Source organism: Conger conger, chromosome 7, assembly GCF_963514075.1.
Source record: "Conger conger chromosome 7, fConCon1.1, whole genome shotgun sequence".
In the NCBI taxonomy this organism is placed as follows: domain Eukaryota; kingdom Metazoa; phylum Chordata; class Actinopteri; order Anguilliformes; family Congridae; genus Conger; species Conger conger.
Window position 1 is genome coordinate 52522120 of NC_083766.1, and position 23229 is coordinate 52545348.

General features: G+C 45.2%; 1 protein-coding gene across 1 annotated transcript; it reads left to right on the forward strand.

Annotated features, from left to right (window-relative positions):
- The first annotated feature begins 305 nt into the window (after window positions 1-305).
- On the forward strand, window positions 306-23022 carry LOC133132302 (RAS guanyl-releasing protein 4-like). Its single transcript, XM_061247643.1, has 17 exons — window positions 306-832; window positions 9754-9926; window positions 12897-13002; window positions 13863-13925; window positions 14715-14846; window positions 15189-15330; window positions 15587-15760; window positions 16270-16386; window positions 17154-17429; window positions 17926-18006; window positions 18132-18236; window positions 18724-18833; window positions 19518-19662; window positions 20510-20546; window positions 20837-20965; window positions 21227-21408; window positions 21827-23022. The coding sequence occupies exons 1-17, from the start codon at window positions 759-761 to the stop codon at window positions 21989-21991; spliced, it is 2211 nt and encodes a 736-aa protein (XP_061103627.1). The 5' UTR covers window positions 306-758; the 3' UTR covers window positions 21992-23022.
- The last annotated feature ends 207 nt before the right edge of the window (window positions 23023-23229 follow it).

Here is a 23229-nt window from a genome sequence, read left to right on the forward strand (position 1 = left end):
TATTTTTGCTCTATTTTTGCAACCGTTTTGCGCGTGTTGTGACTCCCTCTTCCATCCGCGCTGTATTCCTAGCTGAAAGGAAACACCAGGATCAGTCAGAACAGTCCATTCACAAACAGGATTAGTTTCAAATTGGTGTTCGTCCAGTTCTGGTCTAAGCATGAAAAAGGCTTGAGAGATACTTCCTCTGTGTTTTTTTATATTTCTCTATCTTACCCCCCTTTTGTGTCCCCTGTCACCCCCACTGCTCTTTCTCTTTCGCTCCCTCCCTCCCTCTCTCTCTCTCTCTGTCACTCTATTAACAGTTCCCGTATCTGTAAGAAGAGGTAGTTCCTCTATGTAAGAGGTGTGTTGCCTGAGGCCGAACGACTGCTCAGTGCTTTGAGTGTTTTTAACGCTTTGTTTGTTCCTTGTCATTTCTTAATACCTTCTTTTATTTCCTTCCAGGATAATTTCTAGCGTTCGGTGGAGTTCCTACTTTGCGTTACATTTTTACGGTCGTATTTTGTAGTTGTGACGGAGAGTGACAGCCAGCGAGTTAGTCAGTCAGTCAGTCAGTCAGTGAGACATTCAGTTCCTCAAGTGTCGCGGCAGCAGCTGAGGCAGCTGAGCGGAGAGTGCGCGCGTCAAACGGGACATTCCACTGGCTCAGAGCGCCGTGTTTCACCTCCTCCGAGGGGCAGGAGTACTGCGCACACGGTGCAGAGAGAGAGAAACGGGGTCGGCCATGGAGCGCTGAGGTCCCGGAGCACTGACTGATGCCTGCGCAAGAGGAGAGGAGGAGGAGAACGGGAGAGTGGAGCCTCACGATGAATCGCAAAGAGACTAAAAGGTATACCCCCTGTGTGCATGTGCCTGTGTGCATGTGTGTGTCACAGTGCTTCTGCAAAGTCTGTGCCCTGTCATTGTGGCACTTGCAATGTATGCGTGTGTGTGTGTTTTGGTTTTGCTGGGTACTATATATAATTCAGAGTGCGTGCGTGTGTGTGTGTGTTCGTGCACGTGTGTGTGCGTGTGTTGTGTGTGTGTGGGTGGGTGTATGTTTTTTGGGGTGTGTGTGCACTTCATGTTTGTTCTCTGTCCCTGTGGTTATCTGTTCAAGCTTGTGGTTACAGACTAGTTTCATGCAAAGTTAAGGGAACTTTTTTTTTTTTTGCTTTCCGTTGTAAAGAGGACTGCACTGAAGATGTACACAGCCGCAAAAAATACACCTCTCTCTGTGTCGGCCTGCTTAAACGGATCTGTCATTTATTGTCAGTGGCAATGCTGACATGCAGTCTCGGGTCACTCTGATGAGTGGTTGGATTTCCCCGTCCCGGTGATGATCTTTGCGTGTGACGCGAGAGCATAACTACCTTAACCCCAAACCGTTTGTAATGCTTTAACTGCAAACCAAAAAAGACTGCACACTCTCATATTTACCTTGCTGACACGGACGGCGCAGTGAATACACCTGGCTTTGCGACGCGGTTTAGCTTGGGCTGTGTGCCGAAGCAGAGAGCCAATGTGCTGCACTTGCTTCAACTTTAAATGTGCACTCAGAGTATGCAGAGGTTCTGTTAGCTCAAAGTCTGTCTTAACTGAAAAATCGCCACTCCTAGCCTCCTAGCAGCTATGCACATTCAACAAGTGAATTAAGTCATGACGTCTGGATGAGCTCATTGAAGCAGTTGTCGACAGACTTGCACTTGCATGTTATGCATCTGCTTAAATATTTGATTTTCGGGGTAGCATGAAACAGTTTCGTATGTTCAGCGAATAGTATCTTCAGCGGGATAAGTAGCCTACTGAGTGAGCTAGTGAGTGACAGTTCTTAAAATAGCATTTTGACAGATTGTATTCGATCAATATAATTGTTCAAGACTGGAGGGAGTGTGCGAGTAAGAACGAAAGCATGGTAAAAGAGGGTGTGAAAACATGCAGATTCCCAGTTGAGAAGTCTGAGGAGGTCTTGAACGAATTTTACCGAAATGACTGCAACCTGTAGAAAAGGTCAGCATTAATGCTTTATTGGTGTGAGACTGCTCGGGACGAACTCACTATGTATAAGTAAAAACTAAGACATTCATCATTTAATCTGAGTAGTTGGGTGCAAATGACAATTTTCATTTGAATTTCATTTGAATTTTGAAGTTGAATTTCTTTTACATGAACATGTCGGGAATAATAAAATATTAAAATTATTGTAACGGATTGTAACGAACCTCTTTCGGATTCTTCTGAATATTTAGTGGATAATAAGGCCATTCTCCATAGAAAATTCCACTTAGGCAAGACAAGCTTATCACCCTGTAGTTCCATCGTTTTGTTAAATACCTAGATAAACATTGGCATTGGCTAAGTGCTAACTGAATTGAAGTCCATAGATGACATAAGGGTACAAGTGTATAATGTATTGTAGTGAGTATAGAAGACAAGCTAGTTTTAGCAGGGGGATTCTTTGGAAAACAGGAACTTTAGGATTAGTATAGCACACTGTCTGTAGAGTACTGTTCAGAAGACAGGGTCACAGGTTATTCCTTACTTTAAAATATAAATGAATGGCGTGTTTGTGTGTGTGAGAGAGAGAGTGTGTGTATACGCTTTTGACTTCCTATGAGAGAAAAAGAGAGAGAGAGCAGTTCACACACAAGGCCTTCAAACGATTTGGCATCAATTAATCAATTAACAAGAGAAAGGAAGGAATTTGCATGCGCTCTGTCTCAGTGTGTGAGAGAAAAGGGGAGGAGGAGGGGGGGATAGAACGAGAGAGAAAGAGAGAGGAACGGACCATCTTTAGCCAGAAATGTTGCGTGAAAGAAGGAGTTTTGTAGCGAGGAAGGGAAGGGGAGGTGCAAAAGGGGGGATTTCCAATGAAAAAGAAGGAGAAGTTGTTTTCTGAATGAAAAGAACACATACTGGGGAGGGAGAGGAGGGCCAGGGAGGCAGAGAGGGTGAAGGTGGTGGTGTTGGTGTGTGTGTGTGTGTGTGTGTGTGTGTGTGCGTGTGTGTGCGTGTGCGTGTGTGTGTGTGTGTGTGGGGGGGGGGGTCTGGGGGGGAGGTTCAGCTATTTCAGATAAGAACCAGTTTAGCACCATCCCCACAGCTATCTCCATGATCATTCTGAGTTACCCTGTCCTTACTAACCACACAGGATAGAATGAGCTACGCAACAGGTCAGCGCTATCTCATCATCGCTAATGAATACTGAGTGTGCCATTATCTGGGTTCCTGGCAGAAGTGTGGCAGAGTGGCTTGGGGACTAATGTTAGCTGGTTGCAGGTTTAATTTGCAGGTGTGTCACTGGCATGCTGCCCTGAGCAAGCTGCCTAACCTGTATTACTTCAGGGCAAACAACTGTGTACAACAACTCCTAATACAGAGTCTTGTATTGATAATACTTTGTACAACACTAATCACGTATTCTATTTCACTGTGGCTAAGCTAGCGGAAGAAGTAAACAATGCACACACAGTCCACAGTGCTATCTAATGAGTACATGAAGAACACTTCTTTAAGGAAATGTATTGCAGTTTGTTTTACAATTACTGAGAAAGATTTGCCAATACTGACTTCACATTTCGTAAAAAAAACTATTCATACAATTCTCTGCACCAACACGTAGCCTGGAACAACAGGTAATCTGATTTAAATATTCTACCAAAACACTAACAATAGTTTTCTTCCGCCAAGAATACATTGCCAATCATAACACAATTATCTAAAAAAACACTAATGACAAGTGGCATTACAGTAGATGCACTATTTCATGTAAATCTAGTTCTAAAGTAGTAAATCATTTTGTGCTCTCTCTAGTTTTTCTGTAATTAGTTGAAATATTACTATGCTTTTATGTTCATTGATTCATAGTGTAGCAATAGTGGGTTTTTTTGTGGGGTTTTTTTTTACAAACTTGAATGGCACGTCTTTACTGTACGGAATGTACCACAGTATATGCAACAGGGATAAGTTGTAGAAATCCTGCCGTAAGGGTTTTATTGGCCATTAGAAATTACAATGAGAAACCAAAATTCCAATACTGTAATAGAGTAAAATGGAAGTAGTTTACAGTGAAAAAAATACTGGAAGACAGTAATGCTGGTTTTTGTCTACCTGGTCTACTCAATTTGGCCACATCCCCTCAACATCACACCATATATCCCCTCTTAATATACACTGGGGAAAGAACCTCTGCGCTTGCTTGATCCATCCCTGGCAATCATCAGCTTATATATCCAAGCATCCGGCATCCATTAATGTTGAATGGCCTATAAATTCATACTCCTCTCCCTCAGCCCTCCATTATCCAGCCATTTGTCTTCTTTTTTCACCCACATTTCCATTTCTCCCTGGGTCCATCTTGAATGAAATCATTCCGAAGATGTCCTATTTTGTAGATGGTCATGAAATTGAAATTCCCTCAACACCGGGGCAGGTCTCCAACTGAATCAGCTGTGATTGGTGTATTCAATAACCAGTTCACAATAAAACACTTTGTTTCTTTAAGAATTGCGAAAACTTTGAATGTAGTGTGTGGCTTAGCAAATTGTATCCTCTTGGATTTTAGCCTATATGTGGAGTGCACCAGTTTTGAAATAGAGTGTGCCAGCATTTGAAAATTTAGCTGTGGAAATATAAAATTGTTGTTGAGCTTGTGCAAGAAATTAATGCAAGATTTCTGAAAGATTTTTTTGTTCATTGAATGCATTTGTTTGTCATATCAATGAAGAAATCATTCACAGTTTGGTTCACATAGAGAGCTGATTACGTATGTGTAGGGTTTTTAAAAAGTAAACTCGGAATTGAAAAATGCTTTTTAGAAATTGTAAAACACTATTATTATTATTATTATTATTATTATTATTAGTAGTAGTAGTAGTAGTAGTAGTATTGTTGTTGTTGTTATTGTTGTTATAGGAGTAGCATTAGCAGTAGTCCGCTATAGCAGAGTTGTGGATAATGGACTCACAGCAGGAGGGCTAAGGAGCTGGACAGGGTTTGGCTGTCGTGGGAAGGACATCCTTCTGCACCTGGCTCTGACCGTTGCTCCTTGACGCCTGTTATGCTTGCACACTGGATAATTTATGAAGGCGCATACCTATCTACAGCTGTATGAAATTCCTCACATGCAAGTGGCTAAATACACACAGGCCAGGCTGCAGGACGCAGCTCGGAGGGAGGAATTCTGCAGCGAGCAGGTTTCGCAGTCAGGGAACATTTGTCCCCCAGTGGGCACACATCAGTGGGACAGAGCTGCCCTGTGCTCTCACATGACCGCTCGCACGTGCATACGAACAGGCTGGGTGTTTTTATGTGTGTCTGTCTGTCTGTGTATGTGCGGTTGTGTGTGTGTGTGTGTGTGTGTGGGTTTGAGTGTGTGTGTGTGTGGGTCTGTGCATGTGTTTGCATGTGTGTGTGGGTCTGTTCATGTGTGTGTATGCGTGGGTCTGTATGTGCATGTGTGTGTGTGTGAGTGTGCTTTTGCTCGTGTGTGCGTGTGTGTGTATGTGCGTTATTATGCTGTAATAATGATGCCTGTCAGGTAGTTGTGTGCTGCAGCCGACAGGATGCAAATGGCGCGTGCTGATAGGGGGCCGATTGTGCAGGGATTTGCATTGGAGCTGATCCATCTGCAGCCGAGCTGGCACTGAGTTCAGCCCTGCTGCACCTCCCACATCTCCTACACACCCACATACTATATACACCACTCTGCGCTCTTAATTCTCATGTCTCTGTCTCCCAACCCTCAAAGCATTCCAATTTCACATAGTATCTCCCAAAAAATTATTAGGGGCCATGACAATTTGTGACCTTGGAATTATAAGGCTCTATCTGCGGCTTTCAGCTTGAAAAATACCAAATTGAATGGGCTCCAAGCAGATACAACCTTTTACATTTCGCATTTATTCAAACTTTTACAGTATTTCTGTGTAAAACATCACACATACAGAATATTTCGGGCCCTATAAAGAACATATTTGTGATGCTAACTAAAAAATGTCAGTTACAACCTTATAATAATTTGGTCTTGAATTATGTGGCAGTGTTCATTGTATACTGTGGTAGAGCACTGGAAGTTACTGTTAGCAACAGGAAGCCCGTGTAGTTCAGGAGCTCAGAAGACAGAAGGGATGTAGGAGCTAGGTATCTTAGTGTGTGCCGAATCTGTGTGGAATCTCTTCCTTGAAAGGCTTGATGAACCACAAACCACTGAAAAACGCAAGAGAAAAATAATTGTTGTTTTTCAAAGAAGATTTGGCTAATCTTTTTTTTTCTCATTTGCAGCTCTGTCCTTAGCTGCCTCTGCCTCAGTGTTTAGGGATTCCAAAGAACAAGTAGCCCCCTTATGCAAATGAGCTGGCCGCCGGCCAATTGGGGGAGAGAAGAGGCAGGACTAGAGAAAGCAGCTCTATTAGGCAGGACTCAGGGCGGGGTTATAAAAGAGGAGATATACAGGGAGATTCAAAATATGCATGGCAGTTGCCTCTAGAGCCATCCATATTTGATATCCCTATGTTATTTAGTAGGTTGTATTGTGGAACAGCTCGTAGCCTCGTGGTACCTGACTTGGACCTGGAAGGTTGGTGGTTCTAGCCCCGGTGTAGCCATGATAAAATCTGCACAGCTGTTGGGCTGTTGAGCAAGGCACCAAACCCCACATTGCTCCAGTCAAATCAACTGTAAGTCACTATAGATAAAAGCATCAGCTAAATGGCTGTGATTAAATGGTTGTGACACTGATTTAATGGCATCGGCTCTGCTCTTTGGCTGTAGTTAATTATTAAGGACTTCTTTAAGTCGCTCTGGTTAAGAACATCTGATAAATGCAATGTCATATGGTGATATCTTCAAATATGGCCATGACTCCACCATTGCACTTTTGAGCACTGTTGCAAAGGTCTTTATCCTTGACAATGTACTGGCTATGAAGATGGATCATATACTTTTTAGATACAATTACCTTCCAAAATGATTATTTTTGAGCTTATTGCGTATTGCCTGGGCAGCGGCACTGCATCTGAAACAGCCCTTGGTAAACATTGTGATATGACACTTTGTTTTTGTACTAGTGTCATATAACAATTGTTACCACAGACTATTCAAATTAGGATAATCTGTTAAAAAGCACCTTCAGTCATATAGCTGTCACTGCATGTATTTGCTCTCCAGAGTTTGACCACTTTAATCGCTTTAATAATATGATACGATTCTTCTCCCCCATCAATTTATAATGTGCTTAACAATTTAACACAGGTAAATACGTATACGGATAATTTAATTGTATTCATTCTCATTCCCTATCCATGAACTACCCTGAAAAGGGCTGCAAAACTTTCACATGACCAAACTTTCTTAAATGGCATGTTGGGTAACACAATAATCAAATAATTGACAGTGTGACTACTTAATATTTGGTTTGAAGACATGGCTTTGACACTCGATTACACCAACCTCTTGAAGCACAAAATTAACAGATCAACGTGTCACCCTGACAATGCTTAATTTCAGCGTTTCACTCCCACTGGAAATTCGAGCCTCACAACTGCACTGTGTGGTCTTTAGTTTTGGTGCTGCTACGCTGAACTGTTGTCCCAGTTCTGAGACGACACTACGTGCTGTTCAGACATGTCGTGACATTCTAACTGCCGCTGTGACGGCTCTCCCTTCCAGAGAAACCCTACGTGAGGGAAAACATTGACCAAAATGGAGACCGCAAACCGCACCTGCCACAGCCCGAACCAAAAAGTCCCCTGTAACAATCCAGTCATTGTGAGAGGGTGTGCGTACGCCCCATTCCCGCTTTTTAAGCCTCAGTGGGCATTTTGTATAGCGAGGCATGGAAGAGCAAGCCTGCATGTTAGACCGAGGCATTCTAGCATTTTCCATCAACAGCTTTCTGGTCCTCTCTTCAACATGCCCAACCCAAGTCAGAGCACCTTTGGGATAGGGGAGGCCTTCGGATAGAATCTCACCACAACGCTGTCAGCAGAGTGGAGGGAGCCTAGGACATGTGTATGTGTGCATGCGTGTGTGTGCGTGTGCACGCATTTGTGTGTTTGTGTATGCGTGTGTGTGTGCACGTACGCATGTGTGTGTATTTCTGTGTGCGCGTGTGTGCGTATGTGTTTGTGTGTGTCCGTGTGTGTCTATGCATGCATGTGTGTGTGCATGTATGTATGTGTGTGTGTGTGTGTGTGTGTGTATTTTTATGTGTGTCCGTGTGTCTGTGTGTGTCTATGCATGCGTGTGTGTATGTGCACGTATGTGTGTGTGTGTGTGTGTGTGTGTGTGTGCAAGCACTCTCTCTCTCTCTCTGGTCTTTCTGGTGGACCTTTCAGGATGTGAAACTGAGGACTAAGCATTCACCGGGAGCAGAACTGAAAATGAACATTCTATGAGTTTGATAGAGAGGGATCAGTTACAAACAAGAATGTGCAATAAAGTAATATGGAAGAAGAAACTGAGAAACAGTGAGAGAGAGAGAGAGAGAGAGAGAGAGAGAGAGAGAGAGAGAATGAAGGAGAGAGAGGCGAGAGAGCATGCAGGGTCTTGGTCAGTGCACATGTAGCTGTGGATATTCTAAGAACTCCTCACCACAGCCAACTTCCTCTTTGCCTCACCCACATAGTGACATCACATCTCAGAGCAGAGACACAATTTCCACAATATTAGGCTGCCCCCTGCAAACCGCTTGCCCCAAACTCCATCCCCCATCATCCCCCCATACCTGCCCGTAGGCACACAGGCAGTCCGGGCTGAAAAGGAGGCAGGTAGCCACAGGCTATGGCTCCCAGTGCAGCAGAGACATGACAGGCTTCAGAAGCGAAAAGGCTGACTTCATGCTGCTTTCATGCGCACTATCTCTCGCATCTGCTGAGGCAGCGACAGGCAAGAAGCCAGTTATCTGTGTTTCTTGCTCATCCTCCATTTTACTGTCACTGCTGCCCACATGCATGCACACACACCCACACACACACGCACACACACGCACACACCTACAACGGCACACACACACACGCACACACACAAACACGCACACAGTCACATGTGAATGCACACGCGGACACACACGCACACAAACACATACACACACACACACGCACAGTCACATGTGAATGCTCATGTGTATGCACATACATAAGCACACGCTCACATACATTATGACCGCACACATGCTTCTCCAGATTGTTATCACTCAGATCTAAGACATTGACACAGATCAAAGATCGCCCAGCACAGTGAGTTTTAGAGAGAAAGCAAAGATCGGGCTACAGATACAGAATAGAACCCATCCCCTGTACCACTCTACCAGAAGCTGAGCGTATGTGAACATGAACACACACACATACTCTCTGAGACAGCAATGTAAGCTGCCCTTAAGCCCCTCTGGCTGAATATATAAAGTTCCAATGACTGTAAAGTTAAGCCAAGCAAACTTACAAGCAAACAAACTTGTATTGTAAACAAAAGTGAAACCCACCACACAGCTAACCTTACTATAGTGTATATATCTTTACACAGCTATACATCAGCATAGCAGAGGGAAGTTTAATGCAAAAATGGCAATTTGTGTATTGGAAATCTGAAAATAAGGATATTGTCAATGCCTTAAAAGAAAGACTTAAAAGGAGGAGAATATCGTAAAAAAGAGAATGTCTTAAAATGCAGTCTTAAAAGAAGGCAAATGTCTTAAAGTCTTAGATGAAGGAAGTATTAAAAGTAGGGTTTTTGGTTTTGGTTCCGTGCTCACCCTGCTCTATGCCTCTTACTCAGGAAGTCACGGCATGACAGCCCGGGCGGCGGGCGCTGTCGCAGGCCGGTCCAGCGCCGTATGACCTGCCCCAGCCCCCAGGAGATCAGCCAGGCCCTGCTGGCCCCCGCGCCCAACGGCCTGGTCCGTGCGGCCAGCCTGGACGACCTCATCCAGCGATGCTTGCACAGCTTCGGTGAGTGTGTGGGGATCTCCATGCGTGTGCGTGTGTGTGTGTGTGTGTGGGAGAGAGCTTTGGTGGGCACTCATTCCTGCTGTTAAATCCAGCTATGCCAGCTTAACCATCTTGAAAATCGAGCTAGTCGAGCTGGTCATAAGCTGGTGGTGGTAGCTGGTTCCTGTTTCAAAACATGGCTTGAGCTGGTCAAACCATGTCGAGCTGGGAGCTGGTCTGAACTCATGAAACAGCTGGGCCATGTGGAGCTGGTCTGAATTTTCAGGTACCAGCTGTTTCAAAACCTAGCTCAGGGATTACGGTTTCTGAACATTGGCATCCCATAGTTAGCTGTAATTTTTGTCTGGCCGTCCTTATTTTGTTTATGTTTTTGACACTGATTTAGATGCCTCTGCACCCCATCCCCTTTCCCCCCAAGATTCCTGATTAGCCCTGCATCAGGTTATGTAACCTTGTGTGAACAAGGGATGACAGCCAGGAATATAGGGGACGAGTGAGTGTGGACGTGTTGAATGCAGGGCAGAAGCACAATCGCTCTTTGTGTGTGTGAGAGACACCACCACTCCCAGAGACTGTGGACCAGTGGAGAGGACACACAAATACAATACTGTCCCATCCTATTTATCTCTCTTTGTCCAGGCCCAGACCATATGCGGCACCACGTTTCCTTGCTGTGCTCGGTGCAGTAACCTCGTTCGGCCATTTTGCATGCTTGCACTGTGCGGAATTTAGCTGTGCCATTTGCCTCACTACTCTGCTGTGCTGTGTCGACCCGCTCTATCAAAATCTGTCTTTGACCCCAAAACATATTTCGATTTGTTGGTATATTTAAATATACTAAATAGAGTTGTGTCTCGTTTAACCATTGTTTTTTAGAAAAATGGCTTCAAAGTTTCATCACAAGAGTTACGTGAGGATGGGAGACAGTGGGCTAACGAAACTCTGGGGCTATAACTTGTCATCTTATGAATAAACCCTTTAAAACTATATTTTTACTCTGAACATTTACTCTTGACATTAAGATATACGGACCATGAAAGCAAATACATTAGCATGTAGCCACGAACCCAGCCGATGTAGCTGTTTGTGACTAGTGAACGATGAGAAGCTGTCTAGCCTCCAAACAATGCGCAACTCCGGTGTTTCTTTCACTTTCACATCTTGTGTTTAAAAACCATATATTTAGTCTGAATTTGGCATTCAAACATGCAAATTATGAAAGGCAATGTCCTACAAAATGAAGATGAAAGCCTAAAACAGCCAAAACATTTTACATTAACAATGATTTATGTTAAATTTGCCGTTGCGACTTATGACTGATTATCATAGAACAGGTCAGATCTTGCAAGGCCATACCATGTTGCTATGGGTTGTGACATGGGGTTGTTTGTGGCAGCCTGTAGTGTAGTGGTTAAGGTAAATGACTGGGAAACACAAGGTCGGCGGTTTGAATCCCAGTGTAGCCACAATCAGATCCGTACAGCTGTTGGGCCCTTGAGCAAGGCCCTTAACCCTGCATTGCTCCAGGGAAGGATTGTCTCCTGCTTAGTCTAATCAACTGTATGTCGCTCTGGATAAGAGCGTCTGCCAAATGCCAATAATGTATGTAATGTTTTAGGGCAGGGCTATTCAGCTGGTGGCCAAATTTGGTTCCCAATAGATGTACTCTTGACCCTTCAATCATTGAGAAGAGAAGGTGTTTAAAAAATCATGACTATGTCTTAGTCTTCTCCTAGTCTTCATCTTTATTTAAGCGCATTGTGACCATTATAGGGTTCTGTCTGTGTGGCTTTGAGATATTGAGATTCAAAGATACCAAACTTAAATGGGAACCATTAATCATTTAAAGTTTACAATACGTTTAATCAGTATTTTTGTGTCAAACTTCACATATATTTAATGCTCTATAAACGACTTACAGTATTTATGACACTCAATGTCAGAAATGTCAGTTAGAACCGTATAAGGTCTTGACATTTGCCATTATGTTTTGTTCATACGGTGTTTTAGAAATGCAACATGGGAAATATTTGAGCCCTGCTTAGGCTCTCGACTGTGTAGCTCTGTGTCGTTCAGTGCCCTGAGTTCCTGCAGCATTTCATTATCCTCATCATCGTCATCATCATCATGCAGCAGGACTGTGCTCTCAGGAGGCCCTGTGTTTGGAGACCTGACTGATATTGCAGTGCTCAGCCTGCTGTTTTCTGGCTGTGCCCCCTGTAACCTACAACAGCGGTTTGCAAACTTTTGAAACCGATACACTTGCCGTGACTCACCTCTTCGTTCCTCAGTTTCAGCGCTTCCATATTTTTGCATGTCAGAACAATCGAATATGCGTCGTAACTAGTGCATGCATGTAGGCGCAATGAGTCATTTCACTGGAATCCCAACATCAGTGTGTACTACTTTGTATATACAGTAAGTTGTATTTTCCCACATCTACAGTGAGGTCTGTAAGTATTTGCACAGTGACACAATTTCGAAGGGCTGTAATTCTGACACAGTGCACCCAATATGGACGTACCTGACAGTCTGCACTTTAATGTGAGTATTTACATCCATACGGAGTGTATCGTGTAGGAATTGCAGCCCGTTAAAATTGTGTCACTGTCCATTACATTACATTACATTAATGACATTTGGCAGACGCTCTCATCCAGAGTGACGAACACTTGATTAGACTGAGCAGGAGACAGTCCCCCCCTGGAGCAATGCAGGGTTAAGGGCCTTGCTCAAGGGCCCAACGGCTGTGTGGATCTTCTTGTGGCTTCCTACACCGAGGATTGAACCACCGACCTTGCCCAGTCATGTACCTTAACCACTACGCTACAGGCTGCCCAGTCCAAATACTTACGGACCTCACTGTATCTGGTGCTCTAGCTCAGCCCTGACTCTGGACCACAGGGCTTGCGTACAGTGCGGTGTGATGTGTGACCGGCCTGTGTCGTGTCGTGTTGTGTTGTGTTGCAGACTCGGAGGGGAAGTTAAGCCGAGGCACGCAGCTGGTACACATGACCCTGATGATGCACAGCTGGGTGGTGCCTTCTCACGCCTTCGCACAGAAGCTGCTGTCTCTATATCCTCCTCACGCACTCTGCCAGTCTCATGTTTGTGTGTGTGTGTGTGTGTGTGTGTGTGTGTGTGTGTGTGCGTGTGTATGTGTATGTGTGCTTGTGTGTGTGTGTGTGTGTGTGCTGTTAAACCAGAGTTACTTTCTTTCTGGACTGGGTGGGTTGGATTGGGGGGTTTTCGTGACCCTCAAAATGGGAGGACCCAGAAAGACGTGATTGGACCAATTATGAGATTTGTCTTAAAAGTGTTGTGCTGCTTTTTGATGAGATGTTCAATGGAGGTCAAGACTGATTTTGCTCATGGCCCATATGTATACTCTAAATATATATGGGGCGACATGGCTCAGGCAGTAAGAGCAGTCGTCTGGCAGTTGGAGGGTTGCCAGTTCGATCCCCCGCCCGGGCTGTGTCGAAGTGTCCCTGAGCAAGACACCTAACCCCAAATGCTCCTGACAAGCTGGTCGGCGCCTTGCATGGCAGCCAATCGCCGCCGGTGTGTGAGTGTGTGTATGAACGGGTGAATGAGAAGCATCAATTGTACAGCGCTTTGGAAGAAGGCGCTATATTAATGCCAACCATTTACCATATAAGTAGGCAGTAGGCAATATGCATTAACAGCGGGGTGCCAAACCATGTGCAATGGAGGGCTGAGATTATGCGGGTTTTCATTCCAACCAATCACTGCACCAGCTGATTTCACTCATTTACACACCTCCAACCAGAGTGGTCTGGAGCTGGCTGTAGTGATTGGTTGGAATGAAACCCTGCTCACTCAATGGCCCTCCATGGCCATTGATTGGTCACCACTGCATTAGCATGTGATGCCACACCCCAATTTGACGCTGTTCAGACTTGACTCTCGTACCTATAAAGACTGCCCTGTGGACAGGAGGGGGCAACAGCGAGCGCAGATCTGCCACCTCATCAGGTAACGCACCACGACCGTTCACATCTATCCTGCACAAGCCCCATTTATTTTTTGGGGGGAATTTTTTCCCTTTTTTTTTCCTCTCCCAATTTGGTAGCCAATTGTACCCCGTCTAATTCAATTAGAGCTAGTATTAGATACACTGCCCACACCCCGTCCCTCGGCGGCCCTACGAGAGCGACACGCCTTCTTCAAGCCGTCTCGCCACATGCTGGTAACCGTGATTCCGAGGCGCCCGAGGTGCTTCTTGTGCGGCGATCTACTAACCCTGCCAAGTCCCTCCCCCTGGAGCAGCGAGCCAATTATGCTGCTCCACGTGAGCCGGCCAAACTTGGCTTTTGGCAGGACTGAGAATCAAACCCCGGTCCCTGGTGTGCAACTGCAGCAAACTGCAACCGCAAGTCTGCTGCATCTTAGCCTGTTGCGCCACCGCGGCCCGGCACACAAGCCCCATTTTAATGTTGATCCAGAATATATATGCTGAAAGTGCATTAAATAAAAACCAGCCAAACACTTCAGTTTGATTGGATGTGCAGCACCATTAATGCAAATCTGAATGGGAAGGGAAAATATTATTGTTTTGTGGGTGTCCATTGACTCAATGTATTCTATTTTTCTTTGTTTTGAATTTACCCATGTATGCTATTGCTTTCACAAATGTCCCAAGATGAAATATTACAGTATATTCCATATTATATTTCTATTTACTGTTCCGAAAGGTATCCAGAGCTGTTGGTATTTCAAATATTCATGAATTATGTTTTGATTGCTCTGCACCCTCCTGTGCAGGCACTGGGTGAACCAGTTCCCTGGCCTGTTTGAGAAGGACCCTCTACTGGAGCGTGTGATGGGGGACCTGTGGGCTTTGGTCAAAACAGAGGGGGGGGAGACGCAGTGCCAGATGACTGACACCTCTGACCTGTGAGTGACAGGAGGAGAACAGGGAGGGGAGGGGTGCAGGGAAATGGGACTGATGTTGTCTGAGAGGTGGTCGAGGAACACCAGCCAGATATCACCATTAATGCCACTTTTAGTTGCCATGTTAACCCATTAAGGAGGGGGATCACAAATATGTGATTAAAATGTTCTAAACTGAACATTGTAATGTGCTGATGTGACAATCACTACTGGTAATTGAAAGCGATTGAGTACAAGAACACTGACTTCAAAGCAACTCTTCAAAGGGTTATGTATGTAGGTTATGTATGAAAGCTGGTGAAGGATCTTTCCGGTTCCCTTTCTCTATCCCCCCGCCCCCCTCAGGAACCTCCCAGTGAATCCGTCCCAAGCCCCCTCTCCCTCTGTGAAAAAGAGGAAGGTGTCCCTGCTCTTCGACCACATGGAGCCAGGCGAGATGGCCCAACACCTGAGCTACCTGGAGTTCAAGAACTTCTGCAGTGTTTCGGTGAGCCAGAGACTGTCCAGTTTGACCAGTTCAATTTTCAAGAACCCTGGTGTAAAATCCAGCTATGACCAGTTTAAGATTACCAGCTGCCAGCTGTTTCAAAACATAGCTTGAGCTGCTCAAACCATGTTGAGTATGGAGCTGGCTGAGCTTGCTTTGTTGTTTTCAGCTGGGAAGACTAAGAAGCTTGTTAAGACAGTAATTTTTTGCAGTGTGAGCCCCTCATGTGTGTTTTCTGTGCCTGTGTGTGGTCTAGTACATGGACTACCGCAGCTACGTGGAGCGGGGCACGGTGCGGGGCAACCCGGCCCTGGAGCGATCGGTCATGCTGTGCAACGGCATCTCTCAGTGGGTCCAGCTCATGATCCTCAACAGACACACAGCCCAGCAGAGGGCCCAGGTCTTCACCAAGTTCATCCACGTTGCACAGGTAACTCGTGGACACACAGAGAGGCAGTGACATGCACGCGGATAAAGACACACACGCACAGCGCAAAGTGCACACACACACATACAACACAAAGCATTTGGTCAGGATATTCAAATCCAATGGTCCAGGATATTCAAATACAGCCCAGGACAAATTCAGTGAAATACAGTGCATACAGTGTGTGTCCACTGACTTATATCAGTGACAGGATCACACCTTTCACTTTCCAACTGCTCAAAAGTTGAAATCAAGTCAAGTCAAGTTCAAGTTAACTTTATTGTCATTCCACAATGTAGGACATACTAGAGAGTGAAATAACGTTTCTCCAGGTCAATTGTGCAACATAAAGGAGATGCACTACTACTGCTGGTGCTACTACTATATAAAAAGTACTGCTAAGTTTTTATTCTAAAATCTCTATTGAACTTTGGGGATATACGCCTTTGTCTCTCTCCCCTTCTTCATCTCCCTTCATTTTAATCTTCCTCTCTGACTCCTTTCCCCGGTAGAAGCTGCAGGCCCTGCAGAACTTTAATACCCTGATGGCCGTGATCGGTGGCCTCTGCCACAGCTCCATCTCCCGACTCAAAGACACGGCCAGCTTCCTGCCTCCCGACGTCACCAAGGTCCGTATCCCGCCCGGCAACCGGCGCTTCCTGGAGCCAGAACAGGGGGCTTCCCCTCTCTTCTGGAAAGATCTCTCAGGATGGACTATTCCATAAACCCAAAACAACCTCAAAGATCTCAGCTGTCCCAACAACTTAGGCCTTCTCCTCAAAATATCAGTCTACTTGAGTGGCCGAATAGTTTGAGTGCCTATCACATCACTTCATGAATGTTCTCAGACGATTTCTTGGTGTCGGCATTCAGTTCCTCTAGCAAAACATTTGCTCTAAAAAGGCGGCTATCAGAGACAAATCTAGCTAGACCTGTAGAGGAAGGGGTTTTGAATCTCGTGCGGTCTTTCAATGCATCTTAGCTGAATGCAGCTTGCACTGTCTGATTCTTGTACCACATTAAGTTGCAATTCGAGTCATAAATAAAGTCTTCTATAGACTGCAAAAAACCTGTGTTAACAATTGTTTCGGTCTCGTAATGAAACTTAAAAGGACCAGTTTCACAGACACAGATTAAGCCTAGTCCTCGACTAAATAAATTTCTGAATGCATTAACTGTAATCTGTGAAATATAAACTTAAGTAATCTTTTCACTCAAGTAGAAAATATTAGCTTGTTTTAAATTGTCAAATCCTGAAATGAGTAAAACTCTCGCCTTTTCAGTTCAGTTTTTTTTGCAGTATAGTAAACCTCTCTCTCTCTCTCTGTCTCTCTCTCTCTCTCTGTCTCTCTCTCTCCATCCCATGCCCGCCCTCCTCCTGTGCACACACCCTCAGACACTGAGTGAGATGACGGATCTGCTGTCGTCCAGCAGTAACTACGGAAATTACCGGCGGGTGTACAGCGAGTGTGTGGGCTTCAAGGTGCCCATCCTGGGCGTGCACCTGAAGGATCTGATCTCCCTGAACGAGGCCCTGCCAGCCTACATCGAGGATGACAAGATCAACCTGAGCAAGCTGCAACACCTCTACAGCAACATGTCAGACCTGCTGGCCATCCACAGCTGCGACCCCCCTTTCCAGGCCAACAAGGACCTGTTGCACCTCCTCACGGTGAGGCAAGGGGAAGGCGCTGGATACAGGCCTACCTAATAAAGTGGTCACTGAGTGTACTATGTTCAAATGTGAGAGGGGTTCAGTTGAAATGAGTGTCGAATTATGCATGCGTATGGACAGTGATAGGCTAAATTGCTGACATCCGGAGGCAATCTGTGATCAAAATCAAGAGCTGAGCCCTACCCTACATATTTATTTCCTTAGCTGCTACCTTTTAATAGGATCTGATTGGTCAGTCAGGGTCAGAAAAGGAAAGGAAGAGGAAAATCCCATTGGACCACCGTTCTCCCCTGTGTTATTACTACTTCCGTTCACTGCAACTGATTTACTCAGAAAGTCTGTTGCTCACATCACCTTTGGTTTGGATGACTCGTCATTAAAAAGAGTAGGAGAATGAAATGTCCCTTGAAAGACCACACATACTGGCGACATTAAATCACTCGGTGACCTTTCATGACCTTTGTCCTGTGTCCCACCCTGTTCTGTCCCTCAGCTGTCTCTGGACCTGTGCTACACGGAGGATGAGATATACGAGCTCTCGTATGCCAAGGAACCCAAGAACCCCAAGATACAGGTCAGTGCTGACTCAGGTCAGCTTTAGATATGAGAAATGAATATTTCCTCAGAATCTCACACCATCCTCACAGCTTCTTACGTTGCTTTTTTATCTTTTTGCCATTTCTCTCCCTCGACACACAGACCATTACTCGGGTCAAGCCTCCGGTGGTGGCAGAGTGGGGGTCAGAAGTCACCCCCAGACTTGACCCCTCCACCATCTCCAGACATGTCAAACAGTTGGTGGAAGTGAGTATGGAAAAAGTCACTTTGAGTGCAAAACATTGTGTGTGCGGGCGTGTGTCGGTGTGTATGTATGTGTGTGTGTGTGTGTGTGTGTGTGTGTGCATGCATGTAAGTATATGTGTGTGTGTGTGTGTGTGTGTGTGTGTGTCGGTGTGTATGTATGTGTGTGTGTGTGTGTGTATGTGCGTGTGTCGGTGTGTGTGTATGTGTGTGTGTCTGTGTGTGTGTGTGTGCGCGTGAATCTAAGTATATGTGTGTGTGTGTGTGCGCATGCATGTAAGTATATGTGTGTATGTGTGTGTGAGTGTGTTGGTGTGTTTGCGTGCGTGTGCCTTTGTTTGCCTGTCCTCTTTACTCCTCTGTGCTACTGCGTCACTTCGCTGGAAGCTTTCTCTGTCTGTTTTGCAAGACAGGAAGAGCAGACTTCTAGGGCTGAATCTTTCGATGAGCCATCTCATCTTGTTGTCTTTTTGTCTGTCGCCTCCTGTAGTCCATAATGAAGAACTATGACCTGAACTTTGACGGCTACATCGCCCTGGAGGACTTTGAGAATCTCGCTGCCAGTTTCCCTTTCTCCTTCTGCCCACACGAAAGTGACAGGTCAGATACCTCACAGTGAAGCACTGCTACTGTACACTTAAAATAAATACTTAATTCACTGCAAAAACAAAAAAGAATGTAAATCTCAGCAAGCATTTTAGTCTTATATTTTGACTTAAAATATTATCACTATTACTTTTTTCCTAAATAAGGCAAGATTTGTCAATGGGGTAATAAAATGTCACTAGTCAAGCAAACAGTAACTTATAAAAGGTCATATTTTCTACTTGAGTAAGTGTCTTTACATTAAAATGCTTGTTAAGACAGACCTTTTTTGCAGTGTTGGATGAACCTATATTTTTTAGGCTTTCTCAATTGAAAATATTTAGGTGCATTTGAAGTGTAGCTTCAGTAGGCCCAGTTTTCCTGATGCTCAATGATAAGCAAGGCGGACACAAGCAAGATGGCTTTGACTCGTGGGGCCATATTTACTAAGGATTTGCGGGGCTTTTATAGATGGTGGCACACCAGACAGGAACTCACTGCAGCTGCGATCATTTACATACCCCGCTCAACTGAAAACATGACTGCAGAATTATTTGGCCCTGACCATAATTTACCAGCGTTGCAGTATCTGCATGAAGTATTTAATTTAATGTATTTGCGGTACATAGAGTTTCCGTAAAGTTCTGGCCCGGCATGGGAATCTCACGTTCACTCCCTGTCTCTACCTCTCTCTCTCAGGGAAGGGGAGATCAGCCAGGACGAAATCACCTCGTACTTCATGCGGGGCATGTCGATTTGCGCCAAGCTGGGTTTCAACTTCCTGCACAACTTCCACGAGACCACCTACAAGAAGCCCACCTTCTGCGACACCTGTGGTGGTTTGGTGAGTAGCGGACCCTGGCCCTAGTTTCTCTGTTTGCCTCCCTTCTTTACCCCTCTTCCATATCTTCTTCTATCTATGCTATATTTCCCTACCCCAACCAAAAAAACCTCTCTACATTGCCTTCCACGTTAATTCTTGTGACAAGTGATTACCTTACCGTTATGTTACCGACTGTGAGTTATGGCCTGACCATTGCACTCTCGTTAAGTGCTACTTTGAATGCTGGTGATATCGTGGAAATGGCCCAGAAATCAAGGCGGACGTAAAATAGTACAGCATTGGTTCAGAATAATTTATTCTTATGCTTTGCCAGCATCACAGGGCCCCGGACACCATGCCTGTTGGTCTGTGGTTTCCTTTTTTATAATTAGTTAGTGTTGAGCTTAATGGTCAGCTTAATAAAGTTTGTGTAAGTATCAAGATGGGCAGTCAAGTGTGTGGACTTCAGTCTTTTCTAGACAAGTGATCTTCGTCTTCTCTGTTGTGCCACAGCAGTGATTTACAAATCTGGGCCTTTTCTTTGTACACAAATTGTCACTATGTATAAGATCTATATAAGTCACTCTAGATAAGAGCATCAGCTAAATATCTCCCTCCTGAAAAAAATAGCTCACACTAGGTTTTGAAACAGCTGGTAGCTGGTCAGTTTAGACCAGCTCAAGCTATGTGTTGAAACAGCTGGTAGATGGTTGACCAGGTATCAGCTCAGACAAGCTATGAGCACTAGCTGGTTGACCAGCTCATACCCAGACGGTTTTTATAGCAGGGCTAAAATGTAAAATGGTTTCTCTCTGACCCTCTCCTGCAATCCATTTACTCCCATGCTTTTGTGTCTCTTCTCTCATAGCTGTGGGGTGTCATCAAGCGAGGATATCACTGTAAAGGTAAGACCCTCTATCTGTTGCCACCAGGTCAGTTGTGACCATCACATTTAGTCATTATTAATCTCTAACTGTATTTGCTTAGTGGACAGACACCCATGTCCAGAGTAATTGTATTGTTATAGTGGCTGGTGAGATATGATGATATGTATTTTGGGATGGTAAATGATTGTAGGATATGATGTTGTTGAGTAGAAACACTCACTGTGGTCAATTAAGCAGTTTTCTATTTTTTATTAATGGCCACTTTGTTAATGCTGTTTCACTGACGATATTGTTAATCTGTCTCTCAGACTGTGGGGTGAACTGTCATAAGCACTGTAAGAACCAGGTGGGGCCGGAGTGTATTAAGAGGTTCAAAATTCCTGGGAGTTCCTGTCCCTGCACTCCCACTCCTAGCAGGGGCAAAGGACACAGTTGGAGTAAGTCATCTCACCACTTCTGAACTATCACAGTGCTGCACCTGTATGAAGTTAGATTCCCAGTCAAAATGTATTAATCTCAACTTCTGCCCGGCAAAGCAGGCATCCACATATTCCGGTCATATTCACAGTGAGATCTGTAAGGTACCCATTTGGTACAAGCTCCTCTGTAGTACTGTGTGGAATATAGTGGAAACTAACACAACAGGTTGGGGAGGAAAACAAATTGATACATTCATCAGTAAATCTGTTTTCAAACAGGCTCTGAGGAGGACAGCTTTGTATTCCCCCCTGGTGAGGACCCGTCAAGCGCAGGGGAGACAAACGGGGACAGTTCCGAGCTTTCGGACCAGTCCACTCAGACAGACCCAGGGGTTTGGACGCCGGGGTCCGAGGACAGGACAGCGATCACCAGCTCACACACAGAGTCCTCCCTGGAAAAGGTAAAGACACTGGTTTCACAGAACAACACCCCACACTGCCATGTGCACAGTAGTCCTTTCAGGAACTGTGTGGGAGTCTGGTAACACTTCATGTCCAATAAAGGAAAGCCATTGTGAGAATTTCAGTGCCAGGAATCATGGTGACTAAAAGAGTGCTAAGACAGACTGTCACTGACAGTGTCAGTCTTACACTGCAAAAAACTATTTCAATCTCAGCAAGCATTTTACCCTGCTGAAAAGAACAGCTCAAGCTATGTTTTGGAACCAGCTACCAGCTCAGCACTAGCTGGTTGACTAGCTCATACCCAGCTAGACCAGCTTGACCAGCTCAATTTTCAAGCAGGTCAAACTGGCATAGCTGGATTTTACAGCGGGGAATACCACTGAGTGATTGTGTTCTGTGCCCCCTCCCCCCCAGAGCACAGAGGCCCCTTGCAGTGGTCCCCACACGCACAAACAGGGGCCCCAGCAGGAGTCCCCAGCACCACAGAGAACGCGGGGGACCTCCATGCCCATGCTCTACTTGGAGGAGACGATGGAGAACATGCACCTTCACAAGAGCAAGAGCCAAGAGGCAGACTGACCCACTTTCATATGTACACACACGCCCCTGGACGTAGGAACTGGCATTACTTGGAGTTCCTGCAGGACCTGCACGGACAGACACCTGGCTCGTGTACCTGATCAAAAGGGCCAAAGCCAAGCATCACACTGCCAACCCCCAGCTGGTTTGCACAAAAGGACTTCTACTGTTATCATCCTGGTGGACTCCAGGAATAGCAGCTACTGCCCTCACTGTAGCTAATGGAGATCAAAATAAGCATCAACATCAGGACACCCTGGTGCTCTTTTATAAGGGTTATAGCTGCCTCAAATGCACTGGATTTCCGCCAACTGGATCTGGAGAAACTCACCTGGAGGTTATGGGGCGTAATATGTAGACTGCAAGACATTTTCTATCCTCTAATCAAAGTGCCAAGTGCAAAAACTTTGTTGTTTGTTTTCCATGTGGACGTATGAGCAGGCTAGTGAGCAAAAACTGGCACACCTGCCCTAGCAGTTCTTCCTTTTCCACCTGTACCCTGGATTTGCCCTGTCACTCTGAGCTCCAGTGGTGCGGAATCTCTGAGCAAGGACAGCATGAAGCCCGGGTTCATAACCGTGGCAACCAACCAGTATTGACCTTTGACCTCCTGTTCCTCTTCCGTGACTCTTCCAACCGCTGCCCTCACTTCCGGTGTGGAAGAAGGGTGATCCTATCACCAGGACGTCGGGGACAGGAAGTCAGAGCGAGTGGCAGCTGAAGTTTACACTCAGATAGACCTTTATATCGATCCCCAGGCCCTTTTTATCACCGTTTACCCCCACCTTCATGTTCTCAACCTATTTTCATATTGACATTAAAGTGCTTTTGTGGCACCTACCTAGCCCCTACCCAACTAAACCCGGGGAAGGCAAGTAGCTTGTATTTATTGTACATGCATTAAGTGACAGAACACCTTTTACTTTATGAGAATTTACTGCCACCCCAAGTGCATTACGGGTGGAATATTTGTGTACGGTAAAAAAAGAAAAAAGAAGAATACTGCTTTATTAAAAATGTGTTGTTCACGTGGTGGTGTCTGTGGTGGCGATTAATCAGCAATGCAAACAGCAGCAACAGACAGGAAGATGAACGCGACCACAATAAAGTGGCCTTCAGACGTAAACACCGTCAAGTTCCTCTATAGCGATACAGCAGGTTTAAAAGTGACTGAAGCCCAAAAATGTTCTGTTTTGGACAAGAGAACAATGTTCTCCATTTCTGTCTGAGAGCTTGAG